Raw genomic sequence first — 26,446 nt, 5'->3', positions numbered from 1 at the left:
CTCTCACCCTTTCCTCAGTCATCCGATTTCAAGTCTCTTCATCTTCTACCCTCTCCCTAGTCCTCTCTCACCACTTGAAAAACTAATATTCCATGGAAAAATAATTCATGGTTTCCAAACGGGGCCTTAATGTCACAAATATAACATATTTCAGGCCAATTATTTATGGTTTAGTTTTACTTCTCATCAACAAGCATATACCTTTAGATGCCTGTGTTCCATACAATTCGTAAACCTCACCGTTTGCAGGAAAAAAATCTAGAACTTGGGGCATTTGATTATAGAGGGTAAAAGAGAATCCTACAGTAATTAACAAGGCATAATTCAAAAAAGAATGCCAATAGAATCTTAAATTGAAACATGCTGAGGAAATCCAGTAAAAGGGGGGAAGGGATGGATAATGGGGGAGCTTGAAATCTCAGATATCAAATAAATAACCGAAACTCATCCCGGGCCTGAGATCTCAATATCTTCATCCCCTTCCCATAATGGAAATCCTCACTTTTAATTTTTTTTTTTTTTTTTTTTTTGTGATTGATTGTTTAAGGTATTTTACTATTTTTGATAATTATAGCAACCCTTAGTTAGCACCTAATTAAAAGAGTGTAAATAGAGAGAGGAATGCCATTGCTAAGAACAGAGTGTGGATATCATTTCACAAATAATGCTTGAAGACACAAAAAGATCTACACAAAAAATTAACTCAATTATTCAACATAAAATCTCATCAATCAAAATATGATTGCAAACTCCCACCAATTTTTTTCCTGGGTTTTTGGGAACTCCGGTTTCCATTCATCTATTTCTGAGTAAATGAAACAAAGACACTGAAATCCAAGAAAACAATACAGTAGCTACTGCAAGAACACATACAATACCTTCACTGATCCCAATCACAAACAAGCATAGCAGTTCAAAGATAATAAAGATAATAAAATCATAAAATTAGAACCCCCCCAAAAAGAAGAAGATTAAAATCACCTCTATGTAGAACAACAAGGCTTCTTTGCTGTCGAATCTGACGCAGTGACAGTAATAGTTTTCCCTTCCTTTATACTGGTAGGAGCAGGCTCCTCCGACGAGAGATTCTTCTTACTAATTATTCGATATATCTCAGCAAGGATTGTTTGGAAAGACTTCTCCACATTGGTTGCTTCGAGTGCGGAGGTCTCGATAAATGAGAGACCTTCCTTCTCGGCGAAGCCCTGGGCATCCTCAGTGGCAACCCCACGTAGGTGTTTCAGATCAGTTTTGTTTCCAATAAGCATTATCACAATGTTGGAGTCAGCGTGATCTCGCAGCTCCTTGAGCCACCGGCTAACATTTTCGAAAGTTGTTGGTTTCGTAACATCATACACTAGAAGTGCCCCAAGTGCACCCCTATAATAAGCACTAGTTATTGCTCTGTATCGTTCTTGGCCCGCGGTGTCCCATATCTGTGCTTTTACAGTCTTGCCTTCAACCTGAAATACAGAAGAAACAAATAAAAGAAAATGAAGCCAAGTATCTCAGTTTAACAAGCATTTTGCAATGATTGCAGAGAAAATGAGTTAAAATAGAGAGGAAATAAAGCTATGTATGCATTGAGATGCAAGCAATTATGTGTCTGAAGAGACCAACCAGAAAACCCGACAAGGAGAATCATGAAAAGATCGGTGATGTTGCAACTGAGAAGATAAAACCCAAACCCTCAAGATTCAAGAAAACAATAAGAAAAAGAAATTTTGTAAACCACAAATTGATTCTACAGATGATTTTTTTTTTTTTTTGAAATTTAAGACAGATATGTAACTCCAAAAATAATTACAAGAACTGGTGGTCTGGTGCAAACCTAGGGTTTGCGGGTTCTTTAAGGAGAACTTTAGAGCATAAAGTGTCTATTATTCAGTTAAAATTGTCACTACCAACCCAAGAACGGATCAAACATCCAGAAAATGATCAAATCACAACGAGGGGTTTCACACGTATTTAGTCTTAATGTTAATTTCAATGTGGACTCCAAAGTGAGTTGACATTAGCATTTATAACCCCTTCATATTGACGCCCAATTCAAACCCCAATCCTAATGAAAATAGAACACCTGAACTCCCTAGAGAAAACCCTTGAATGTGAACAGAGCGTGAATAGTGAATAGGGCTCTCTTTTAGTTAATACTCACTTAAACTCTCTCCCTAAAAGACATGGCATGGGACCTATCAATTTAACCTAACTTATAACTACAAGAAATAAAAGACATAAAAGAGTGTGGACTTTATCACTTAACTAAATACTTAAATAAACTTTAAACAAAATATGACCTTATTGAAATAAGGCATGGGCCCTAATTTCTTGGGAGAGAGATTTCTCTCCTCTTGTACCTACTTTGATACTTCCACCCCTCTTGGTTGCATTCTTTAGCTCTTTCCTTGGATCTTCAACTCCTTCAATGCTTTCAAGAGAATGAATTACATCAGTCGCCCCCACTCGAAAAGAATTGGAACTTGAGTTCTCTCGTTCAAAATTCCCGTATTGAGGAGAGATATTGATGCAAGATGGGTATGGACAAATCATTTACTCATGCAGCTCTGATACAATGTTGACGTAGGACTGCCTACTGAAACTTATTCTTTCCAAGGTTAAGATTGGATAACCAGCGGAAACAGGTAATAATTATACGATCTTATGGGCTGTAGATGAATAAAAAGTGACTTGGAATCTGGAAAAGTCGTAACAGAGTTATGAGGGATCCGAAAATAATATGTTTAAGGAACTACAACATGTTATACTGAATTGTAATAGGTAGATAAGGGCTATTACAGATTTTAGGTAGGGAGTGCAGGGTCAACATGGACAGTAACAGTACCATAAGTAGACTGCATGGGTATAGTTAGGCTGTAGGATTAAGATTTATGAACTGGATTAATTGGGTTTAGGGAAAAGGTAAAGGCTCGGGTCTGTTAAAGGGTTTAATAGGGTTTTGAGAAGAAAATGCTAGGGATAAAAGGTAGATAGAGTGAGTATCAAGGTGATAACAGGTTAACAGCATGGTTTTAAATTTTCACTGAAACCAACACGAAATGACCAGAATATTTCTGTTTCAATCCCCACTAAAAATGATGTCGAAACTGAAATGCATTCCAAAATCAATATTGAAAGTGTATTAGTGATATACTCTATCAGTACACATTACACAATTATTTTTAGATGAATTGCATGTGAAATGTGGTGTATATATTATGTATAAATATTTTTATGAATTACATGTGAAATGTACAGTGTGTTGAATTATTAGACATGCGCGATAATGCACGCCATTATGGATGGCTATTTTGCTTATGTGATGATTTCTATGTGTGTATTTGTGCTTATTCTATTGTTTTATGAAGTTTCTATCTTAAAATTATATCATTTGCATATGTTTCAATACGTTCCCATGATTTATAGGATTTCCGTTGAAATTTCCAACCATAACTGAAACATTTCCATTTCCGTGGCAACCAAAACTGAAACCAAAAACGAAATTTAAAACCTTGGTTGCATGTAAGGATTTAATGGACTAACCTGGGATCTGTAATATTAACAGATCAGATATAGGATAATAAAGGTATTTGGTTAGTTCGATTGAATGGGTGCAAGGCGTGATAAGGGGGGAAAGGGGTCAGCGATGTTTGGAGGTAAGGGTCTAGTTGGCAGTTCCGATTTTAGGTCGTAGGTGGTAAGGGAAAGGGGAATTAGTGGATTTTTTTTTTTGGAATAATAGCCAATTTCATTAAGAAGAGACTGAGATGGTCAAGATACAGGCGAGGAAAGAGATACAAAATAGGATAGAAACATAGAGGTAACCTATGATTTGGCCGACACTTTGAATTTATTGCCGACACACGTGTCGTGTCGTGTCCGACACAACCCCCACGTCCGCATGTGTCGACACTCCTTTAGACACCTTTAAATGTACTGCTAGAAGTGGTGTCAGTAACTTTATATGTATGTATGTGTATGAGTGTGACAATATTTCTAGATTTTTAGGGGTTGCTATGTTAGACACCCCTATCCGTGTCGAAACTCGGTACATGAATTCGTGTCTACAAATCATGATTATATGTACTTTCTATTTTAGCCGTGTCCCCGTTTCTAAATTTTTTGAGTTTGCTGTGTCCGACACTCCATGTCCGTGTCGACATGCGACACTTGTGTCGATGGAAAAAGCAGCGGGAGTTACGAGGGAAGCGAGTCAAATAACGCCAGGATTCTTTCGACACCCCCAACCTAGCCAATCTATCGGTAATCATCTTTTTTTTTTTAATGGTAAAGGAGATTCTATTAATAAAAATCGAGACCGAGGAGGTCCCGAAATTACACAATCACAACCCACATATAAACAAAGAGGAAAGATAATACAATAGTAAGAATCACTTAGGGAGGGAAGAAATCATAGAGTTCCAGAGACTCCTTGAAGGCTCCCTCTCTAGCCAATCTGTCTGCCTCGCCATTAGCCGATCTGTGCACATGCTTAAACTGTAATGCCATAGATCTCTTGCGGTCGCCTATCTCGTCGAAAAATTTATCAAATCTCCAAGGATGCTTTTGGTCCCCTTTGAGCCACTTTATGACATTAAGAGAATCTCCTTCAGCCACCGCCGCTTTATGTAAAATCTCCAAGGAATCAGTGGATTGTTGGATGTATCTCTTGCGGTTGCCTATCTCGTCGAAAAATTTGTCAAATCTCCAAGGATGCTTTTGGTCCCCTTTGAGCCACTTTATGACATTAAGAGAATCCCCTTCAACCACCACTTTATGTAAAATCTCCAAAGATAGCCACAAGACTCAGGTGTGGGGAAGCCATGGGACTTGGGGGAATAGAAATCTGGTCTGTGGGGTTAAGGTTTTAGGTCCTGGTTTAGGGTAATAAGACTTGTTAGAGGTTCTGAAGCGGAAGTCAGAGCGGTTTATCAAGGAATAAAGCATTTAAATAAAGATTTTTTTGATAAGGTGATAGTGGAAGGTGATTCATCTAACGTGATTAGTTGGATTTCGGGGAAAGCGGCTCCCCCTTGGAGGTTTCTTAGTTATGTAGAGGAGCTTTAGACTTGATTCCGGGGTCTTCTATTGTCATCAAGCATGTTAGGAGATCTGCTAATGGAGAAACTGACTCTCTTGCTAAATCTGGGGTTAATAGGTTGGAGTTGGAGTGGTTTGATTTCCTCCCTCCGTAAATTGATTGTATTTTTTGTTTCTCTGCTGTAATCTATGAGGACCATCTCGATTTTCTTTTTTAATATATTGCTGCCATTTCGAAAAAAAAAAAAAAAAAAAAGACTTGTTAGAGGTTACAACTGCGAGAACTGTTTGTAACAGTTGGGACTGTTATTGCTGGAAATAGGCTATATAAGATGATTGCCTAAAGTGAGGATGGACAGCAGGCATTAGGGTATAAACAGCAAGGATGCTAGGATCCCGTCTGAAATTCTAGGGCAGAATCAAAGGTTATTGAATTGGCTGACAGGTTTGAGGACTTTTACACCTCTGAAACAGTTCAAGAAAGGGCTAATCGACTTGAATTTTAAAGTCGATAGGGGCTTTTTAGCATGGTTAGGGTGAGGGAAGAAGGGCTAGGGTGGTCAATAGGCAGCCATGTGTTTCCTGGGCAGCCGTATGGTTGGAAGGTGTAGGTTAAGGCTCTCGTGAGGCTTAGGGAAAAGGTATGGGAATTGTGCGTTGGAAAGTATGCAAATAAAAAAAAGAATAGAGAGAGACAGAGAGCACTTGCCCACGAAGGGCCTTCTCTGGCTGTAATCACTACAGCTCAGGAGCAAAGAGCTCCATTCAATATTAATCATCATAAGATAAAAGAAAAGTCCATAGGCCATACATATTTATAGCAAAACTATCCTATGTAAATCATACTTCTACTAGAATAATAACACCCATAGTTCCAATAGGACAGGACATGTGACAAAGACCCTTTCAACTCCTATTGACTTAAAATCTCCATTACATGGACTCTCCCTACTACAAGTAAACTAGGACTCTTCAAACCCACTAGGACTTCTAACTCATCATAGAAACTAACCTACATCAAGTCCTGCAAATACAAGGACTCCCTTATGTTGAAAGGTGGGCCTTTGTGATCACTTAAGTGATTCATTATAAATGACTTAAGGTTTCCTGATCATTTAAGATTTTCATAATAAACATGCGGGTCACATTTTAAGAACCTACAATTTAAAGGAACTAAGCGATATTGGTGGGAAAAGACCGTAGTACCCCTCCTATAACTCGAAAGACCTAAAAGACACCTAAAGAACACTTAATAGATTAGAATATTGGTCATAGGATGGTCCCCATCAAATTTGTTTAATGCTGAAGATGTCTTTGGCGCACAATTCTGATGACTTTTCTTCCTTTTTATACTTTTTCTCATTCCCGAGTTTATACTAGAAAGGTATACAATGTTTTTCCCAGTCACCTTCAGTTGGCAAAAATGTCAACTTCTCATTGTCTATATAAAATGTGTACATATTTTTCATGCCATCGCACATAGCACCCCTATCAAACTGCCAAAGTCTCCTAAGTAAGATATGACATGTATCCATTGGTATCATATCATACCATATGTTTCCTTATACTTATTTCCTATGGAGAATGACACCAAATATCATTAAGAAACCTTTACCGCATCTGAATTGTCTAATCACGAGTTTGCTTCCATCTTCAAATTGAGTTTCTTTGCCACATTGAGAAATCATGTTCTCACAACTCTCTGAACCAATGATGAGCTTAGCCCAATTACCTCCATTGGAACATGTTGAAGTGAATGTATCATGCCTGGACCAATGTTCCTCCCTAAGAGTGTAGAAAATCTTTTTATTGCCAAACAAGGGCCGTGAGTATTCTCATACAGAATATTACCCTCTTTCTTTTGTTTTACCTCTATGCTTGCATCACATTCTCATATCCTTGCTTATCCATGTTTCCATTTGTGTCTTCTTGCACTAGAAGTTGTTGTCGAACCTGAGGATACTCTAATGAATAATGTCCCCTTTTCCAATCTGAAAACATTTAATATTGGCATGATTAGGGACCGATTTGTGCTGATCCATTTGTGGAGCCTTGGAAGGCTATAAATTATTTTACTTAGTACCTCATAGGCTCGTATTTGATGTCGGTATCTCACAATGACCTACTCTAAAGTGTCTCCCAACCCATTCCTTACTAATATTTTATAGAATTCCTTCGTGTAATGAGTCACAGTCTTCAATCACTGGGTGAGCATATGGAGCTGCTCATACAATTTTTGTCTGTAGTTAAATGATAAAAACTGCTCTCCCATCCACCTTTACATTTCTTCTCAAGTAGTAACTACTGGTTGGAACAATTGTGCCCCCTATATCTTGACTAATTGCCACCGTGCTGCTGCTTAGCCTACAAGTGTCAAGGCTACCAGGGATACCCTTTTTATGCACAGGTACCTCCTCATAATCAAGAACCTCTCCTACCATCGTTACCCAATCCACTCATAAGCTTCAAACCCTCTGAAAATTCAAGAATCTCAATATTAATCACATACTTTCATGTCAATTATTGTCTTGTGAAAAAAATGTTCGAGGGATGAAATTGTTGCCGAGGGGATGGTCTAATATATGAGGCTTGATGCTTAGAATTTACTTCTTCAAACCGTCCCATGTTAGCCTCTATTTATTCTGATAGCCTCGGAGTATGCATCAACTCTAGAATACACATGAACAGAGTAGAAACAACATCAAATGCTCAAATTGTTCCCTCATCTCTCAGTCGGATCAATTCCCCATGCTGCCGTACTAACTCCCTAACCTCATCTAGGGTTCTGTTTTCTTGTACTTCTTCATTAGCCTCAGGACTCAGGGCATCCTACAGTTGGTATGACTGATACCAATTGATGTACAAGATAAACCCAGAGGTCCCAAACCCTTAGATTCAAGAAAACAATACGCAACAGAATTTTTGTTATCCACAAACTGATTTTACAGCTGAAATTTTTTCCAAAATCAAGACCAATATATAATTCCAAGGGAATTGCTAGCGAGCTTTTGTCTCCATTCACGAGGTGGCTGGTCTGACATGCGACAGACCAGCTGCGAAATGCCTTTTCCGATGGACCCTATCAAATCCCTATTTCCAAAATTAATTAGAAGAACCTTAAAAAATCAAGAATCAATAAGCAGCTATAATCTTGGTACAGCTGGATCCTAAATGTTAAAAATCTAGGTTTGAATTAAATATAATCAGCAAAGAAGTTAATTTACAATTCTTTATAAAAAAAAACAAGCACACATTTAAAGTTTTAACATTACTACATACGCATCAACACTTTGTGTCACTGTGTGCAACTAAGCTTTTACGGCTTTACCCAATACAACAAATACGCATAAGTTACAGACATCATCATAAACAATCAAAAAATGAATTTGTATCCCAATCCAACAATGCAATAAATTTCAGCTCCTCCATAACGATCAATCAAGGCATGCAGTCCAATAAAATCAAAGACATCATTCTAGCAATAGTAGACCTCAACCTTGATTTGCCAAAAACTCTAACTTGCCCATGTGATCACCTTGCAAAAGCAAAGACCTAAGAATGTAAATCTAAGAGAAGACAAAGCCATCCCAAGAATCCCACAAGACCCAGCCATAAAATCTCAATCAATCCTAAGAAACATCAACCCTCTTGTCTATTCAACATTTAAACTAAAATATCTCTAAAATCCAAAGCCTTTATACAAAACTCACATAGCTAAAAAGTATAAGCCATGCTTATCAACAATACAGATCTCCATGAAATCAGATCTACTTTTCTAATAAGAAATAAATTACACTTTTTTTTTTTGAAATAAATTACACTCACTATACAAATTACAAGATCCATGTTCATTCAACAAAACTCTTTAAGACCCAAATTCCATTCACCCTCAATTCAAACTTTAAAGCATGAATGAAAGAAGAACATTGTCAGACATTCCAAAAAAAGACTACTCAAAATGACCCATATAAAAAGATCCAAATACATTAACCAAAAAACCAACAGAAAATTTCTGAATTCCAAAAATAAAATAAAAAACCCGTCAAAATCTCCAAGAAAACAACCCAAATTCGAGCAAAAAAAAAAAAACCCAAAAAAGAAAAGAAAAAAGAGAAAAGACCTGAAGGGTTCTTGTGGCGAATTCAACACCGATGGTGGATTTGGATTCAAGGCAAAACTCATTCCGAGTAAATCGGGAGAGGAGATTTGATTTTCCTACGCCCGAATCTCCGATTAATACAACTTTGAACAAGTAATCGTATTCCTCGTCCGGTCTCCTCGCCATCTCTATTTTCTCTCTCTCTCTCTAGAAAATCAATCTAAACCCAAACACCTCACTCTTTCTTTACAAATCTTCCTCGCTATCAAGATCGAGAGAAAGAGAGAGAAATACAGAGAAGAGATGAGAGTATGGCGAAAATAACCCTGGGGTTTTGAAATTATCTTTCAAATTCAACCCTACACAAATTAGTAAAGTAGTACGCGGACTAGCACTTCAGGTGACCCTAAGGTTACACAGTATGATTTAATTAGAACAAGTGGGACCCACTTTTTTTAAATATCTCTTGAATGACCTGACTAATTATTTTTCAATATATTGATATAATTATTTTCATCGAGGTGATCATGTTTCTGATGTCAAAAAAATAGTTTTTTTCGTCACTTCATACACTCGATTGCATAAATTTAGAAAATTTTGGCATGAAGTTTTGTTGTTTTTCTACGATCTTCGAAATTAGTCACTATCCTTATCCCGTGCTAAACAATAAAAACCTGATCAAATGAGTAGGTTTTCAAGAAATATTTTTGTGCATGTTGGGTTCCACGCAAAAGCAAATCACCCCACATTGGAAAAAAAAAAAAAAAACCGAGCGGATGTGGATGGGTTACAACGGAATGGGGACCCTCCCTCTAATGACTAGCTTTTAAGGGTGAGTCTTACCCAGTTATATTCCTTACAGTTCAATTGAGACCATTGATCATAGACACAAGCCATGTGTACCATAAAAGACTATGAAATCACCAGTTCATTCAAGGCAAAACTCTAAAACCAAGAGGCTTGTTGGATCAAGGGTTTAGATTCATCCGATCTGGGTCTTCTCAATGGCATTTGGCTGGATTGGTGGTTGTCAATCAGATCAACGGATTTGATCATGTCAATGTGGCACACAGTGCCCCCGGGAGCGAAAAGGGACTCTTGGGGAGAGCAATTTGCATTGGGCCCAATAGATGAACGGTTGTGAGAGTGCCACGTGTTACGTGTACAATAAAAGATGACCGAGTACCTAAATTGGTAGTCCTAGTGCTACTGAACCGAGCCCTCCGAGAAATTGCGTGTATTCTCCATCTTGGGTTGTGATTCCAGGACTTTTGACTACCGAAAATACCCTTAGGCTTTTTTAAAATGCACATTAAAATGCTACAAATGCTTTTTTTCGAACCAAAAACATGCCCGGTAGAAAATTCAAATCTTCCCGTATGTTGCGGAGAGACATTGGAAACCATGAAAAATTATTTTCCTGGAAATGATTTCCAATACAAATTTAAGGAGATTTAATAGTGGGCCCACTTGAAGGGATGATCCAGACTGTTCATTTGTTTCGCCACAATGAAAATAGGTTGTACACTGTAGATCATCTCCATAGGATGATCCTAACCCTATTATCATCCCGTGATCTATGGCGTACATCGTATTTATGTTGTATCCCGACAAATGTACAGTTTGGATCATCCTTTGAAGTGGGTCCCACTGTACTGTTCGAAAAATACTGGGTTTTTCACATCCATATTGAGGCTATAGATTGGACGGTGAAGATCAATGAATTACATGTTCCAGGGACATCAGAGTGGGACCCAATATTAAATCATGGAGGGAACACCAACCATCTCATATTTTTATACAGAAAAGCATTCATCGATTCCTCTTTTTTCAAGAAATCTGCTATGATTAGTTTGGACTAGAGGGGAGAACAGTGCCATAGATATCTTCTCAAATGTCAGCTGGTCTACTGGCATGATGTTTCCATAACCCTCAATAGATCGGAGGGTAAGGATTATCCTAAGGAAGTGATTTTTCGGCCACAGCCTATTTACATTGTATCCCAACAAATGGACGGTTTGGATCATCCTATGGAATGGGCTGTACCGTACTTTTTGGAAAAATAAAGGTTATAAAACCTGGCCACACATTATGTTCCTAATTATTTTCAAGACTGTTCCACTGGCATGATGTTAGAATGGTCGGAATCATCACCTACAGGGTCGGAATCATCACCTAGAAGGCCCCACTTGTAGATGACGTAGCGTGAAAACAACTTGGATTGAACATTCTTGTTCGTTGGATCAAAAGAACTTTACTGTAGAGGGTGTGACCAAGTGCAATAGACCTGATTTGAGATAGCCAACATAATCAATGGACCCGATCACCCTGAGGTATTCTAGAAGCCTAAGCCTATCGTAGAGAGAGAGAGAGAGAGAGAGAGAGAGAGAGAGAGAGAGAGTTCAAAATTCAAAATTTTATGTGAATCATTTCCTAAGGAGTTTGGAGTTGTTAGGTTTTAAAGTCAGGACTAGACACATGAGGCGGCTCTGATACCATGTGAAACAACCAATTAGTCCAAGAAAAGCTTAAGTAGTAAGAGTTGGTGTTATTTAATCATTCATACTTTAACACTACATATCCTCTGTTCACATTGAGAACAGAGGATAAAATACACTACAAGGTAGGCAATCATAGAGATCTATTCAAGATAAAATTATCCAAGTGGGGTGCCTAATCCCAAGAACAGCTTATCTAAGGATTCTACATCCCTGGAGAAGAGCCCCTCCACGATGAACCCAAGCGATACAAACGTTTTGAATCACATACATGAGAGCTACATGAGCCAGATGAGAGTCTCCAACCCCAAAAAAGAAAAGCAACAAAACTTGTCATTGTGGATTTTCTTCACTTGTTAATTCTTTATGCATGGGAAATCTTTTTTTTCTTTTAGGGAATTTTTTTCCTTCCATTATTTAGAGTGAAATGATATGATTGCGGTTAATTAAGAGGGATATTATTACAAATTGAAGGCGATCTAAGTAAAAATTGAATATGATTGTCTGAAATTATCTTTTTTTTTTCATGTGTAAAAGAGTAGAAATATTTTAATACATAAAAATCCTATTTATTTCTACGCCTTGTTTCTTAATTTTTTTAACTTGGGCCCTGTTTGGATTGCAAGAAAAACATTTATGATGAAAACGTTTTTCTCTAAGGGAAATCTTTTTCTTTACATAATTTAGAGGGAAATGATATGATTGTGGTTAATTTAGAGGGAAAAATTGAATAGGATGGTTCATGTTATCTTTTTTCTTGTTTAAAAAAGTAGAAACATTTTTCTTATTCAAACTTTTTCCCAAATAGAGCCAGAATTTCTATTATAAGCAACGGGGTGATAAATGAATATATGGTGCACCACCTCTCAAAAGTGTAAGCTGCCCCCAAGACTCACGGGAGCACACCTCTCATCACCGCAACTTTCACAGCCTGTCTCCCAATGTCCCTTCACACAACACATGAAAACAAACATTGCATTACTCTCTTCACGAGCCCTTTGCTTCACAAAAAAGCATTCTCATGACCTTCATCTTTTCCATATGGGTTTATAAATTCTGCCCCTTCAGACCATCTCTTTCATCAGCCATTCTTAGGGCCGTTTTTCTTTTCTTTTCTTTTTTATGTAGAATTGTGTTTGGGGTGGTCTAAGATGAGTGTCTTTAGTAACCTAATGTTGGTTATTTTGGGCTTGTTTTGGGTGGTTAGGGCTAAGTCAAGCTCGCAAGTGCCTTGTTTTTTCATCTTTGGTGATTCATTGGTGGATAATGGCAATAACAATGGGATACTGACCCTCTCTAAAGCCAACTACATGCCCTATGGAATCGACTTTCCCCAAGGAGTGACTGGGAGGTTTTCTAACGGCCGAACAATCGTGGACGTCTTAGGTTTGTGTGTTTGTGTGTGTGTCTTTGTGTGAGTGTGAGTGTGTATGTTCACACACACACACACAGAGAGAGAGAGAGAGAGAGAGAGAGAGAGAGAGAGAGAGAGAGGTGTGTGTGTGAAAATGTTATATATGTCCACCCCCTTTGTTTATCTTTTCCTAGGAGTAACTGCAATTTTACCCCCTTTTGTGTTTCTTTCTCTAAAAATTACTTCTGTTCATGCAAACAAGAGGGTGGAAATGTTGGGAAGGGGTGAAAATAGCATTTCATGCATGTGTGTTTGTGTGTGTATGGGTGCTCGCAAAGTTATTCAAGCAAAAATTACATGCTTTGTGTCAAAATTTAAGGGTTAAAAATAGAGTTAGAGTTGGAAAACAATATAAGGTATTTAATTGCTGTAAAGAAATTTAAATATATCAGGTATGTAATATTTAAAAGAAACTTAACATTTAGAAGGTTTAAAATTGCCCGGGGCCCTCCCATATTTTCCATTTATATATAGATATAGATAATGGCACTACTTAATTACTTTCTTGAATTGCGTACGTGGCTATGTGCATGGGCTATGCTAATCTTCTATGTATCGTTCCAATTTTATCGGATGTCGCCCAAGAGAGCACTCCTTACTTTATTAAAGACATTTTGGATTTGCTTCTCATGGCACTATGAGAACTATAATTACTTTTAACAATTAGTTAGAAAATTTAAAACTATTATTTCCCTTTTGAATTACATTCTTCATATCTTGAAATATATTTATTTTATCTTTGATGTTTGCAGCTCAACTCCTAGGCTTTTCAGATTTTATACCGCCGTATGCAACCACACGAGGTCCCGCACTCCTGAGAGGCGTGAATTATGCATCGGGAGCGGCTGGCATCAGGGATGAAACCGGCAACAATCTAGTAAATCATATGAAATCGCATTTTCTTTTATGAAAAAACATGGTCTTTTCAACTTATGAAAAAAAAAAGTGGGCGTAAAATTTGTTTTGCGCCTATTTTATGACAAAAGAAGTGGAAACATATTAGTAGTCCTATTATGCCTAGTATTAAAGATTAAGCATAAATGCAGGAATTTGGGGTTCACGGATAAAATTGTGGATAGTTTTTTTTAATAATTTGTTTGTTTCAGGGACAGCATTTATCCATGAATCAACAGATAGAGAACTTTTTTAGAACAAAGGAAGATATAAGGAAGATGTGGAGGGGAAACACAAGTGGAGTTAATGAATATCTAAGCAAGTGCATTTACTATGTAGTGATGGGGAGTAACGATTACTTGAATAACTATTTTATGCCTAATTACTATACAACAAGTGTACAGTACAGCCCAAGAACATATGCTGCTCTTCTCCTTCAAGACTATGAGCGCCAATTAACAGTCAGTACTACTACTCTTTCTCTGATTAGCAATGATTTATTTAACCTCTAAACTAGGGGATTTGCTAGACAATTTAACAAATTATTTCACCTTTGCAAGAGATCAGTCACAAAGGCTAACTTATAAGCAAATTTTGTCTTATTCATTTATTTGATCTGATGTGGCTGCTGTCTCCTGCAAAAGTGAGCCGCGAAATGGCGTTCCACGAAATTACCTACCTAGTGAATCCTCGAAACTACATGTTGGTTAATAATATTTACTTACTGCTCCAAATTTTTCTAAAAAATTCCTGCAATCCAATCCGAACTTGTAGAGAAGATAATTAGGATCGCATGTGGATCCCGCGAACTGCAGGAAAAATCAAAATTTAAAATTAAATGATTAAAAAACCCCAAGTTTTAAGAATCTGAATAAAATTCCCCAGAATAATTTTTTTAAAAAAAATCACCTTTTCAATTTAAATGCAAATTTCAAGAATCATCAAACAGGAATTTGAAGCATAATTCATCAATTTCTCATATATTATTTGCAGATCTTTTGAGAAATTCAACATTATTCAAAAAGACATTGTAATGAAACCTGAACTAGCATCCTTTCGTGCCCTTTTGGTCATATATATTTAAAAAAAAAATAAAGCATATATAGAGAAATAGAAACATGAATTTTCCCTGATTTTCTCCTGAACATTTGCCTAGCCGAAATACTCTCTTAGGCTCTTTTTCTTTCGACATAAAATGGGCATAACAGCGATTTTATGCCCATATTAAGTGGAAAATGGATGTAGAATTTGTTTAACACCCATTTTACGTTGAGGCTCCGTTTCTTTCCACTTAAAATAGGTCTAAAACAAATTCTATGCACATTTTCCACTTAAAAAATGAACGTAAAATTTGGTTTACGCCCTTTTTATGTCGAGGCTTTGTTTCTGTTAACGAAGAAATGGGCGCAAAACAAATTTTACACATATTTCCACTTTAAACTGAGTGTAAAATTTGTTTTACTCCCTTTTTTGTCGAAAGACACACAGCTTGATAAAAAAGAAGAAGAAATAGAGCCTTATCGGAATTTTGTAGGGGAGATAATTAGGATCAACGGTTCGCATAATTTTGCACAATGACCCATCTTCATTGGATCGTTGTGTGTTAAAGTATTAAAAATAAATAACGCCTTCTCCAACAGCTTTAAGCTTTTGGAGTGATTGGTAGTTTCACATGGTATCAGAGCGAACGCCTTGGTTCAAACCTAACTTGTTGATGTCAAAAATTTACATGCAATGGTAAACCCAAAAAGAATTGGGGCCACATGTGCCATGTATATGCCAACCAAAGAAAGAGGGGCCACACGTGAGGGGGAGTGTTAAAGTATAAAAGATTAAATAACACCTTCTCCAACAGCTTAAGCTTGTGGAGTGATTGGTAGTTTCACATTTGTGCACCCACCATGAAAATCAAATCAAAATTTTCATTTCATGATTATCAGCAATTATACCGGTTGGGGGCACGGAAGGTGGTCGTGACGGCCGTGGGGCGGATCGGTTGCATTCCATACGAGCTCGCCCGGCTTGATAATGATAGTAATGGTAGCCAGTGCAACACAACCATCAACAAGGCGATCCTTCCGTTCAACAGAGGTCTCCAACAGATGGTTGACCGATTCAACAACGGCGATCTTCCTAGGGCCAGATTCGTCTACGTCAATTCCTACGACAGTTCAAGAGATCTCGTCGTCCATGCTGCCTCATATGGTAATTTTCCCAAGTTTATATATTTCCGTCACGATTGGTTTTCGACGTGTAAAACAAATTTTATGCTCATTTTTCTACTTGAAATGGGCATAAAACTAATAACCAATTCCATATATAATATTATATGCAAATGGTTCTGAAGTTAAATATAATTATTTCTAAATATTAATTATTATTTTTTTGAAATGGTATTTTCTAAATATTAATGATCATAACATTTTTTGGAAGGGAGATGTTATCAGCACTACTGTATTTTGATGAGGGCACTCCTCACTTTATTAGAAGTACGGTATGGCCCGCCCCATAGGATGATCCAAACGGTCCATTAGATGGGCCACAGGCTAAATAGGTTGTGCCCCAAAAATTATTTTCATAGGTTGATCCTAACCCTCCGATCTAGAGACGGTTAGGGTCAACCCTCTAACATTCAGATCGGAGGGTTTGGATCAACCTATGGAAATGATTTTTGGGGGCACAACCTATTTAGGCTATGGCCCATCTAATGGACGGTTTGGATCATCCTATGGTGCAAGCTATACCATACTTTTAATAAAATGAGGAGTGCCCTCATCAAAATACAGTAGTGCTGATAACATTTTCCTTTGGAAATGATATATTGTTGGTATCCAAAGGGGTCATAATGCTTCTTTTGCGACTAAGACTAAACTTAATCTTATTTTGATAATAGGACCCAAAGATGATTCTCATACAACATGTTTTTAGGTTTGTATATATGCATGCATGCAAGTATGTATAGACAGAGAGATATGTACACACACAGTAAAAAAAAAAAAAGGGGGATATATACACATAGTGAGCATGCGTTTAGTAGCAGTTTATTTTAATCAGTCTGCTATTTTGAATTCAGAGTCTACAATAATTCCTTTTCTTACTAGGAACAATTTCGCTGAGCGAAAGGATAGGCTCATGCTCACCCTTTGGTAGATGGACTTGGACCTTGCTCTTATTTGTGACATGAGGCCTTGAAGGATGAATTAGAGTTTGTGGTTAGGAACTAAATCTTGTATCTTATCGAGCTTCCTGAAGGAGCCAAAGCTATTGGCTGTAAATTGGTCCATAAAATTAAAAGAGACTCATTCAACAATATCAAAAGATACATATCAAGACTTGCGGCTAAATGATTCACTAAGAAGGAGGACATTGATTATCACGAGACATTTTTGCCAATGTCGAAAAAGGACTTATTAAGGACTATCATGGCCCTAGTAGCTCATTCTGATTTGAAGCTACATCAAATGGATATGAAAATGGCCTTCCTCACCACAACATAATTGGATTTTACCTGCAGTAAAAAACGATGGTAAAAGTCTTAGAATCCGTCGTTAGAAGTTACAACAGTGAATTACTGCCTGTCTTTGATCCGCCACTTAATGTGGTATCGCTTTACCAAGGATACATTGTTCGCCGGTAAAAGGTTTGCCTTTTTATCAGCAGTATGTTAACTGCCCCTAAAACATAATTATTAGTGGTGGTCATAACCAGCAGTATAATTATTTATCTTTATCGCTAGTACTACACTTACTTATGCATATACTCTGAAACTATAATGGATGGAGCAGGCTTTGAGGTGATCGACAGGGGATGCTGTGGGGTGGGGAGGAACAACGGGCAGATAACTTGTCTTCCTCTGCAGCTACCTTGCAATGATCGAACCAAGTACTTATTCTGGGACGCATTTCATCCAACGGAGGCCGCAAATATGATCTTTGCCAACAAAGCTTATAGCTCAAAGTTGTGTGCTGATGTCTACCCGATGAACATGCGGCAGCTTGCAATGATGTAAGTCTTCAAGGCTTAAAAGTGAGGATGGATTACTAGAGAACACCGATGGTTTCATTTTCTTAGAATTTCTTAAGGTGTGATAATCACCATGTTATTTTCCTTTTTTGTTTAAGAAAATAGGAAGAGGGTTATATCTTTCTATAGTATTAGCTACAAGTCTGTGTTGCTTATTGTTTCTCTTCCCCTAAGAATAAATTAAACAAAAAAAAATCTAAATATATAGTGTGATGATCTTGATTGAATGCATTGTGTTGGCCTTCATCTCAATCTTCGACCCAATTCTTTTTCACTTTTGTTTAAATACCCTAATTTAAATCCGAGAGAGAGAGAGAGAGAGAGAGAGAGAGAGAGAGAGAGGGGAGCATTTAGATCTAAAAATATGATGCATTGATCTTGATTGTGTGCATGGAACCGGCCTTCCCTCTCTTGTCTTCTTGCTATGTTTAGACCGTAACTTCCAAGGAGATAGGGGGAGGAAGGGAGCTAAGCCTCCATATATGGTGCAATAATTTTCATTGTGGATGGAGTTGGCTTTTGTTACGGTCCTAAGCGGGGCACTGCCTAGGTATGGGACTAGCTAGGCAGAACCCAAAATATTACGAGACAAGTTTAAAGGGACCAATACCCCAAAAGCTCTAGAGCTGATGAAATACATAATTACCATGACCTTTTAGTTATGTGAGCCCACTCTGGCATAGTGGGGCCTACTCTGAATGATTTGAGCCGTCCAGTCCAGTCCAATCCAGTCCATAGAACTTGCTTTGGATCAATCTCTAATGAAAACCTGTCCCACACGAGGCTGGGTCCACCTAGTCCCATACCTATGCTGGCGCTCAGGACCGAGGACCATAGCAACCTTACCCAATTTACATGAGAGAGAGAGAGAGAGAGAGAGAGAGAGAGAGAGAGAGAGAGAGATTTGTAGACATTTTATGGTGAGAGGTGATATGGTAGGGAGACATCGCATGAAAGAGGGAGAGGAAGAGGGGGAAGAAGATATATCAATGGCAGGATTGCATAATTAGCATAATTTTTTAGGCGATCCAAAGCAAGGTCTGCGAAATGAACAGTTCAGGTTATTGGAAGGTAGGACCCACTACGATTGATAGTGGGCTTCCATCATTGTTAATACCGAAGCATTCTTCATGACCGTCAATTTTTTTTGGTTTCTAGAAGTCTACAGATGAACGGCTCGGATCTTGAAGTAACAGAGTGCCATGTACGATATAAGATTCCACCCACTAGGACCTGGTAATACACTAATACTGTCACGCTCATGTATGAGAATTTAATGTCACGGTCGGGCATCATATAAAAACTCTAATTTCTAATAAATGTAACAAGAAATTCGTGTTATGGATCTATTAGTTGTGGGCCCACCAACTTATCCATTAAATGTTAGGGAGTGATAAATTCGTCCCTTTTTCCTTACTTAGGAGTTAGGACATCCCCATCTAAGTGTAAAACCTAGAGGGGGGCTGTCCCAAGTAAAAATAAAAGGGGAGAATTATCATTTTCCATACATTAAATGTCAATTGATGATGACATGGTCAACGACACCACCTAAGATCCTACAAGTTGGCTTTGGGTTTGGCAAAAAGATACTTATTGGGCCCCACTAATTCTTTATCTTAACTCTAACCATATATCAAAGGATCCGATCGTTAATGGACACAACCGTTGGATTTGAACCATGCCCATTGGATCCACAACCACAAATGTATAAAAAATGTAATATTATAAAGTTTTACATCCACGTAAATATTTATATCGCCACCTTCACAACTGGTCCAGTTTCCAATGCAAGCGCGTGAAAAATCCAAAAGGTAAACGAAGGATTCGTCAAAATTTAGAGGCAGTAATTGAAGTAGAATTAAGAGGAGGAGATGGAAGATGGAAGATGGAAGATGGAAGATGGAAGTGAACCTTATCGAGAAATATGGCCTTCTCCGTGATACTCTTAATTACCCCTGCGGTTATAGCAAAATTACCTAAGCAGTCTCCAAAGGCCACTGAGAATGAAAAGTCAATCAAGTGTGATAGAGAAATACATTGATCCAACGGCTAGTATTATTTGATCAATAGTCATCTGTGGGTGATGGGTAAATCAAGGTGGGTCACACTGGATGGATGATCTCGATCGACTGATCAAAATGCATGGTACATCTGTGCAAATGCAAGTGTTTTTTTGTTTTGTTTTTTATGAGTAAGTGTTAGTATGAAGGAAGTGTAAAACTAAGATCATGGCTTTCAATACTTCATAATTAATCACAAATATAATGGATCTAATTAAACTGGTGCGATAGATCTATTTAGAATTAGTATAATCTAACCATGATAATTACTTGAATAGAAAAGAGAATTAAGAACTTATCTCAATCTACCATGTTTGTGATCGATCTGCCCCTTTTAATCATATAGATAGCAGCAAAGAAGACTTCCAGAGTTCCACTCATAATAGATCTCTAGCTAACTGAATTAATCTATTTAACTAACTTACATAGTTGAAGTTAGAGCTACTCTAATCATCCTTCTCACTAAACTAATAAGTCATTGATTACCCTTACATGGGTTTTCTGCTTACTTTGTTCCATAGGTAACTCGAGTAATTTTCATAGTCAGTCTCTTTCATCATTCGAGAAGGTCGATCTTAGACCAATGATTTCCAACACAAGATATTATAAGAAGATCAAGGAAATCTGAAACGACTTGCCTTAAAAACTACCAAATCAAGAAACAAACAAAAAACTTTATTGATTCTCTTTTCTTTCAAGGAAAGAGCTACTTATAGTACTTTTATCACATGTTTGGTGCGCGCATAGAGTATTTACTGTGTCTGAATGACATGCGTGAGATGCTAGCGAATCAAGCAACAAACAAAGAACTTTATTTACTCTATCTCCATTCCATCCGCGAAAAACTATTCATCTTCGATGTTAGGCCATGATTTGGATTGCAAGAAAAATATTTGTGATGGGAAGATTTTTCTTGGGAAATTTCACGATTTAGTAGGAAATAATATAAGGGTTTTGCTAAGGAGTGCCCTTATAGGGCACTCATTAAGCATCATTTTTTTTATTATCGGCAAGCTGGGGTTTCACAGGCTCCTACCAATTCATCAAGCATCATTTAATTGTTCTTTGGAACCTAAGTATACACATCAAAACATGTGTAAATTACTAAATTCATGTTGCCAAGAGCAATTAAATGATGCTCAACGAGTGCCAGCAAAACCCATAGTATAATCATGCTTAATTTAGTGGGATAGGGAGATGTTCTATTTTGAAAACAGTTTCCATGAAAAATAAGCTTGCCAAACACTAGAAACTCCACTTTCGATGGGGAAAACAATTTCCTACAACTAAACAGCCCCTTGGTTGACTGGATTTGTAAAGTCAAGTGTTGACTTTATGGTAAAAATGTAAATTACGCAACTTATGAGGGCCTTTTTGAAAATCCCCTCTTCAACAATTACTACTCTGGTGAAAAACAGATGAAGACATTTATTACTTTTCTACGGACCTTCCCTTCTCCCCACGCCTATTAATCCCTCATTCTTCCTCTTCTCTTTACTCTCTCTCATGGCTAACTCTAGAATTTTCATCTTCTTTGTGAATCCCTTTTTCTCCTTGGTTTTGTTCTTGTTAGTGTTTGTAGTTTTAGGTCAAGAAGGTGTTGCACCAGAGGCTCAAGGGAGAGGGAATAAAGAGCTTGTGCCAGCTTTTTTTGTATTTGGAGATTCTCTTATTGATAATGGAAATAACAACAACCTTCCTTCATTTGCCAAGGCTAATTACTACCCTTATGGGATTGATTTCTCTGATGGTCCCACTGGAAGATTCTCTAATGGCTACACTATGGTCGATGAAATAGGTGACTGCCTCTCTTTTTTCTTCAGTTTTTCCTTACTATCCTCTCTCTCTCTCTCTCAAAAGTTATCGAAGGTTTTCATCTTTCTTTTGAGAAATCTATTCTCTCTCCCTCCCTCCCTCCCTCCCTCCCTCTCCCTCTCCCTCTCTCTTGTGAAAAAGATATTTCTTGGGTCGCATACTTGTAGGAAGTTTTAAGCTTAATAGGACAACATGCATGAATAATGGAGATGAGAAAGTCTCTCTCTCTCTCTCTCAAAAGTTATTGAAGGTTTCCATCTGTCTGTAGAGAAAGATAGCTATTGGGTTCTTCTTGTATGCTTAATATGGATTGTTGAAAGGTTGCAAACTCTACAGCAAAAAAAAAAAAACAATTCTATAGATCTCTCTCTCTCTCTCTCTCTCTCGAGGAAAAATATTTCTTGGGTTGTAACTGTTGGTAGAAACACAGAGTTAATGTGTACTCGTTGTAATTTTTATACACCACAGGAAAATATACAGGAAAAATGGGTCATAATTTTGAAACTTGCATCAGTTCCAAAGAGATGCTATGAAAAAAGAAAAGTTGATTAGATAACATGGGGTGATGGCCCACATGCTTGGCTCATGGTTCACCTGAAATCTGTTATTTTCTTTTCCTTAATTTCAGCTAATCTACTGGGGCTTCCCTTGATACCCCCATACTCAGAGGCTTCCGGCGAACAAGTCCTTCACGGCATCAATTACGCGTCCGCCGCTGCCGGAATATTAGACATCACCGGCAGAAACTTCGTATGTCTTTCTCTCATGCCACTGTTTCAATTTCGTATTGCTGCATGTGTTTGTTACTAAAAGAAAGTACAGTAGATAGCTGCAGGAAAATTAACGATAGTCACAACATTAATTAACTGATAAATATGGAAAAGGATACTAATATTGGCACTACCATATTTTGATAATTGGTCAAACGACTCAAACATACCTTTTCTACTACAATTACCTACCAAAAAAAGGCTGCAGCCATTTAAAACAGAAAAGACAAAGTGCTCTCATGTCAGTGGCATAAAAAACTGCAATTGAAGAAAGGGGTGTCTGTATGAAAAAAGGGAGTGCTGATATCATTCCAGTTTATACCATCCCTTTTTACCAAAAACACCCATGACAATGACTTCAATCACTACAATACCATTCCACACTGAAATGACAAAAATGACCCCACTAACTTAAATGACAAAAACACCCTTGACCATCTTGCACAAAGTAATAGGATTGCCTCTTATCTTATGTCCTCTCTTTCGCAGGTGGGCCGTATACCCTTCAACCAACAGATCAAGAACTTTGAAAACACGCTCGATCAGATCACCGATCAATTGGGGGCAGATGACGCTGCGCAATCCATCGCAAAATGCATCTTCTTCGTTGGAATGGGCAGCAATGACTACCTCAACAACTATCTTTTGCCTAATTACAACACTCGAAATCAATATAACAGCCAACAATACGCTAATCTCTTGGTCCAACAATATACTCGGCAGCTAACTGTAAGTCATTGAAAGTTCATTGGATGTTTTTCTTTTAACCCGGAATTTATCTAGGAACTCGGGGTGGTATCTGAATTTTTATTGATAGAAATAAAAGAAGTACTTGAGGAAGACATGCCACCTTACCTCTGGAACCCGAGTTAAGTTTTTATATGATGTGTGCGTGTTCAGACTAGTATTTTTCAAAAGGTATACAGTGGGGCCCACTTCATAGGATGATCCAAATTAACCATTCATTTATTGGGTCACAACATAAACATAAAAAGGCCCGCAAATAATCTCTTTGGAATGATCCTAATCCTCGATCTATTTAGGTTTCTATAACTTTCAATCCCTCTATCGATCGGAGAGTTAGGATCATCTATGGAGATGATTTACGGGGGTACAGCCTATTTATTTACATTGTGGCCCATGAAAGGAACAATTTAGATCATCCTATGAAGTAGAGTCCCTCTACGGAGGGTTAGGATCATCATATGCAGATGATTTAGGTGGTACAGCCTCTTTATGTTGTGGCCCATCAAATGACTCCCCATTACTCTTTGAAAAATAATGGATTCCATGCCCACATATCATATAAAATCTCCTAGTAACTTGGGCAGCACCTAAAATTTTAATTTTGGATAGAAATAAAAGGAATACAATAGGAAGACATCCACCTTTCCTTTGAAACCCAACCAAAAAGTTTGGTTGAAGTTTTTTAAGTCCCCAATTAATAATGTTCCTAACTTTGATTTTTGAAGTCTTAATTTCCTATTTTGTCCTTGTTGCAGAGCCTTTACAATCTGGGAGCTAGGAAGTTCGCTATCTCCAGTGTCGGCCTCCTCGGTTGTGTTCCTAGCATCCTTGCGCAGAGCTCAAACAGCCGGTGCTCCGATAGCGTCAACAATCTTGTTGTTCTCTTCAACAACAATGTGAGATCGATGGTTAACAATTTCAACACCAATCTTCCTGGGGCAAAATTCATATACTTAGACGTCTTCAAGATGTTTCAAGATATCCTTAGGAACCCAAGACCCTTTGGTATGTAACCTCGCCACAAGGGTAATTTAGTCATTTTTGCATTAAGGATAAAAATTTCTTTTGAAAATCTCTAGCTTTTTGCAAGAATTTCTTCTGAGAATAAAAGAGTTTTCTCATTTCACAGGGAAATTCAACCCTACTTGATCCTCGATTAATTAATCATTTTTCATCGAGTGGTATTTTTTTCATAATTTTTCAGTGTTTTTTTTTTCAAAAATACACTTGTTGGTTGGCCTGTCTATAAAAGAGCATGTCTAATATTAACATGTCTAATATCAGTATTTGTTTTTTTCCAAACACCCCGTTCCCTTCATATTTCTCTTACAATTCCTTTATCATTTTTTATGCTTTAGGATTTAGCGTCATCGATCGTGGGTGTTGCGGGATTGGGCGCAACAGTGGGCAGATCACTTGCCTTCCCTTCCAAACTCCATGTGCAAACAGAGCTCAGTATGTGTTTTGGGATGCTTTCCACCCAACAGAGGCTGTGAGTATCTTACTGGGAAGGAATTCTTTTAATGGAAATCCTACTGTTGCTTATCCCATGAACATACAACAGCTTGCAAGTCTAGATATTGAACCAAACATGTAGAGTTCGAGCTCTTCGAACAAAAAAATGTATTTGATTTTGAGAGTGCGATACCAAGAACTAATAAAAGTCTTGTGTTTTTGAGTTGGGTTTGTTTGCTACACTCGGTAACTGTATTTTCTTTGAGGAATTTGTTCGTTCTACACCCTTTTCAAGGATCTATTTTAAAATTTTTCTTTAATGGTTTATATGAATGTGGTTCTCCTCATTTTTTCCATGTGCAAAGCCTCTTCTTTTTCTTTTGGGTTCCGACTATTCGGACCACCTCATGCGTGCATGTTAGCTGTGTATATGGGTTTAGTTAGAATGTACATAGTTATTAGAGATTTATTTGTTATGCGCGCGTGAAGGCTTGTGTTTTTCAAAATTTGTTGTGAGGCTCAATTCGTAGGATGATCCAAACCATTCGTTTGTTGGGCCAGAATGTAATTAGAAGGTACCCCTTAAACATATATGGGATGATCCTAACCCTCCGAATTATAGAGGTCCTGCACATTATACAAGCCCACTATGGATCTCGGAGGATTAGGATCATCATGCGCAGATTATTTAAGGGGTACAACCTATACCCAACAAATGAACAGTATGGATCATCATACGAAGTGGACCCCATAGTTCTTTTTGAAAAATACTAAACGTCATAGTTCTTTTTCTTGCAATCCAAACAGGGCCTAAGGGCTTGTTTCGATTGCAGGAGTTTTCTGAAAAAAATTGTAAAGGAAAAATTTGTCTAAAATTTCCTACTTTTTTAACACAAGAAGAAAGATAACTTCAACCAACCCTATTCAATTTTTACTTAGAGGGCGCTTCAATCTATGATAACTTCTCTCTAAATTACACAAGAAGAAAGATAATTATAGGGAGATGATTTTTTAGCCCCCTTGTAGGATAATACACCCCCTTGTAACGTGATTTGACGCCAAAAAACGTTAAAGTGTGCCCACAATTCGCGTTAAAAGGGGGTTGTATTATCCTACAGGGGGCCGAAAAATCATCTCCCTAATTATTTCCTTTTGCTCTAAACCATTGAAAGAAAATACTTTTCGAAGAAATTTTTTTCTTGCCATCCAAACAGGCTAAGTAAACAAATCACGGATTAAGGAAAAACATGAAAATCATTGTGTCTTGGCCGACCGCCGTAAGACACTGGCCGGTTCTCAAATTTTTATGGAACCATTCTCAAATTTTGCAACTTTTGCCTCTGATCTTTTCCCGTATAGCATCCATGGTTTTAAATTTTGGCTGAAATCCGAAATTTTGAATTTTGGTTAAAAAAAGAAGAAAATTTTCAAAATCTGAAATTTCAGACTTACTAAATTTCATCCGAAATCTTGAGATATTATTATTTTTCCGAAAGTCGATCGAAATTTGGCAAATATTAAAATATTGCTTTTTTTTTGGTACTGGATTTTGGTCAAAATTTTGGGATTTCGCCCGAAATTAAATCCGAAACCAAAATTTAAAACCATGATGGCATCAAGGGCAGCAAACTAAA

At 37.5% G+C, this 26,446-nt stretch overlaps 3 protein-coding genes and 1 non-coding gene across 4 annotated transcripts; 2 read left to right on the top strand and 2 right to left on the bottom strand.

The window, feature by feature from the left end:
• Positions 1 to 739: 739 nt before the first annotated feature.
• Positions 740 to 9,459, bottom strand: RAB11C (RAB GTPase 11C). The gene is made up of 2 exons (XM_077375586.1): positions 9,158 to 9,459; positions 740 to 1,463 (listed from the first exon to the last, which is right to left on the bottom strand). The coding sequence occupies exons 1-2, from the start codon at positions 9,320 to 9,322 to the stop codon at positions 984 to 986; spliced, it is 645 nt and encodes a 214-aa protein (XP_077231701.1). The 5' UTR covers positions 9,323 to 9,459; the 3' UTR covers positions 740 to 983.
• A 3,248-nt stretch (positions 9,460 to 12,707) lies between these two features.
• Positions 12,708 to 18,209, top strand: LOC143864798 (GDSL-like Lipase/Acylhydrolase superfamily protein). The gene is made up of 5 exons (XM_077375630.1): positions 12,708 to 13,020; positions 13,801 to 13,925; positions 14,155 to 14,403; positions 15,883 to 16,147; positions 17,728 to 18,209. Exons 1-5 carry the CDS (start codon positions 12,786 to 12,788, stop codon positions 17,949 to 17,951), a joined length of 1,098 nt encoding a protein of 365 aa, XP_077231745.1. The 5' UTR covers positions 12,708 to 12,785; the 3' UTR covers positions 17,952 to 18,209.
• LOC143864914 (U6 spliceosomal RNA) lies at positions 13,536 to 13,640 on the bottom strand. Its single transcript, XR_013241377.1, has one exon. It is a non-coding gene; the product is annotated as a U6 spliceosomal RNA (small nuclear RNA).
• A 3,448-nt stretch (positions 18,210 to 21,657) lies between the features above and the next one.
• Positions 21,658 to 25,159, top strand: LOC143864832 (GDSL esterase/lipase At1g71691-like). Its single transcript, XM_077375680.1, has 5 exons — positions 21,658 to 21,823; positions 22,469 to 22,590; positions 23,100 to 23,339; positions 24,113 to 24,362; positions 24,716 to 25,159. The coding sequence occupies exons 1-5, from the start codon at positions 21,808 to 21,810 to the stop codon at positions 24,952 to 24,954; spliced, it is 867 nt and encodes a 288-aa protein (XP_077231795.1). The 5' UTR covers positions 21,658 to 21,807; the 3' UTR covers positions 24,955 to 25,159.
• Positions 25,160 to 26,446: the final 1,287 nt, after the last annotated feature.

The sequence above is a fragment of the Tasmannia lanceolata genome, unplaced genomic scaffold, assembly GCF_043159265.1.
Source record: "Tasmannia lanceolata isolate RefF3 unplaced genomic scaffold, GAP_Taslan_0.1 ptg000054l, whole genome shotgun sequence".
Classification (NCBI taxonomy): domain Eukaryota; kingdom Viridiplantae; phylum Streptophyta; class Magnoliopsida; order Canellales; family Winteraceae; genus Tasmannia; species Tasmannia lanceolata.
The sequence above is the reverse complement of the archived record's forward strand: the minus strand, read 5'-3'. Positions and strand labels throughout refer to the sequence as shown.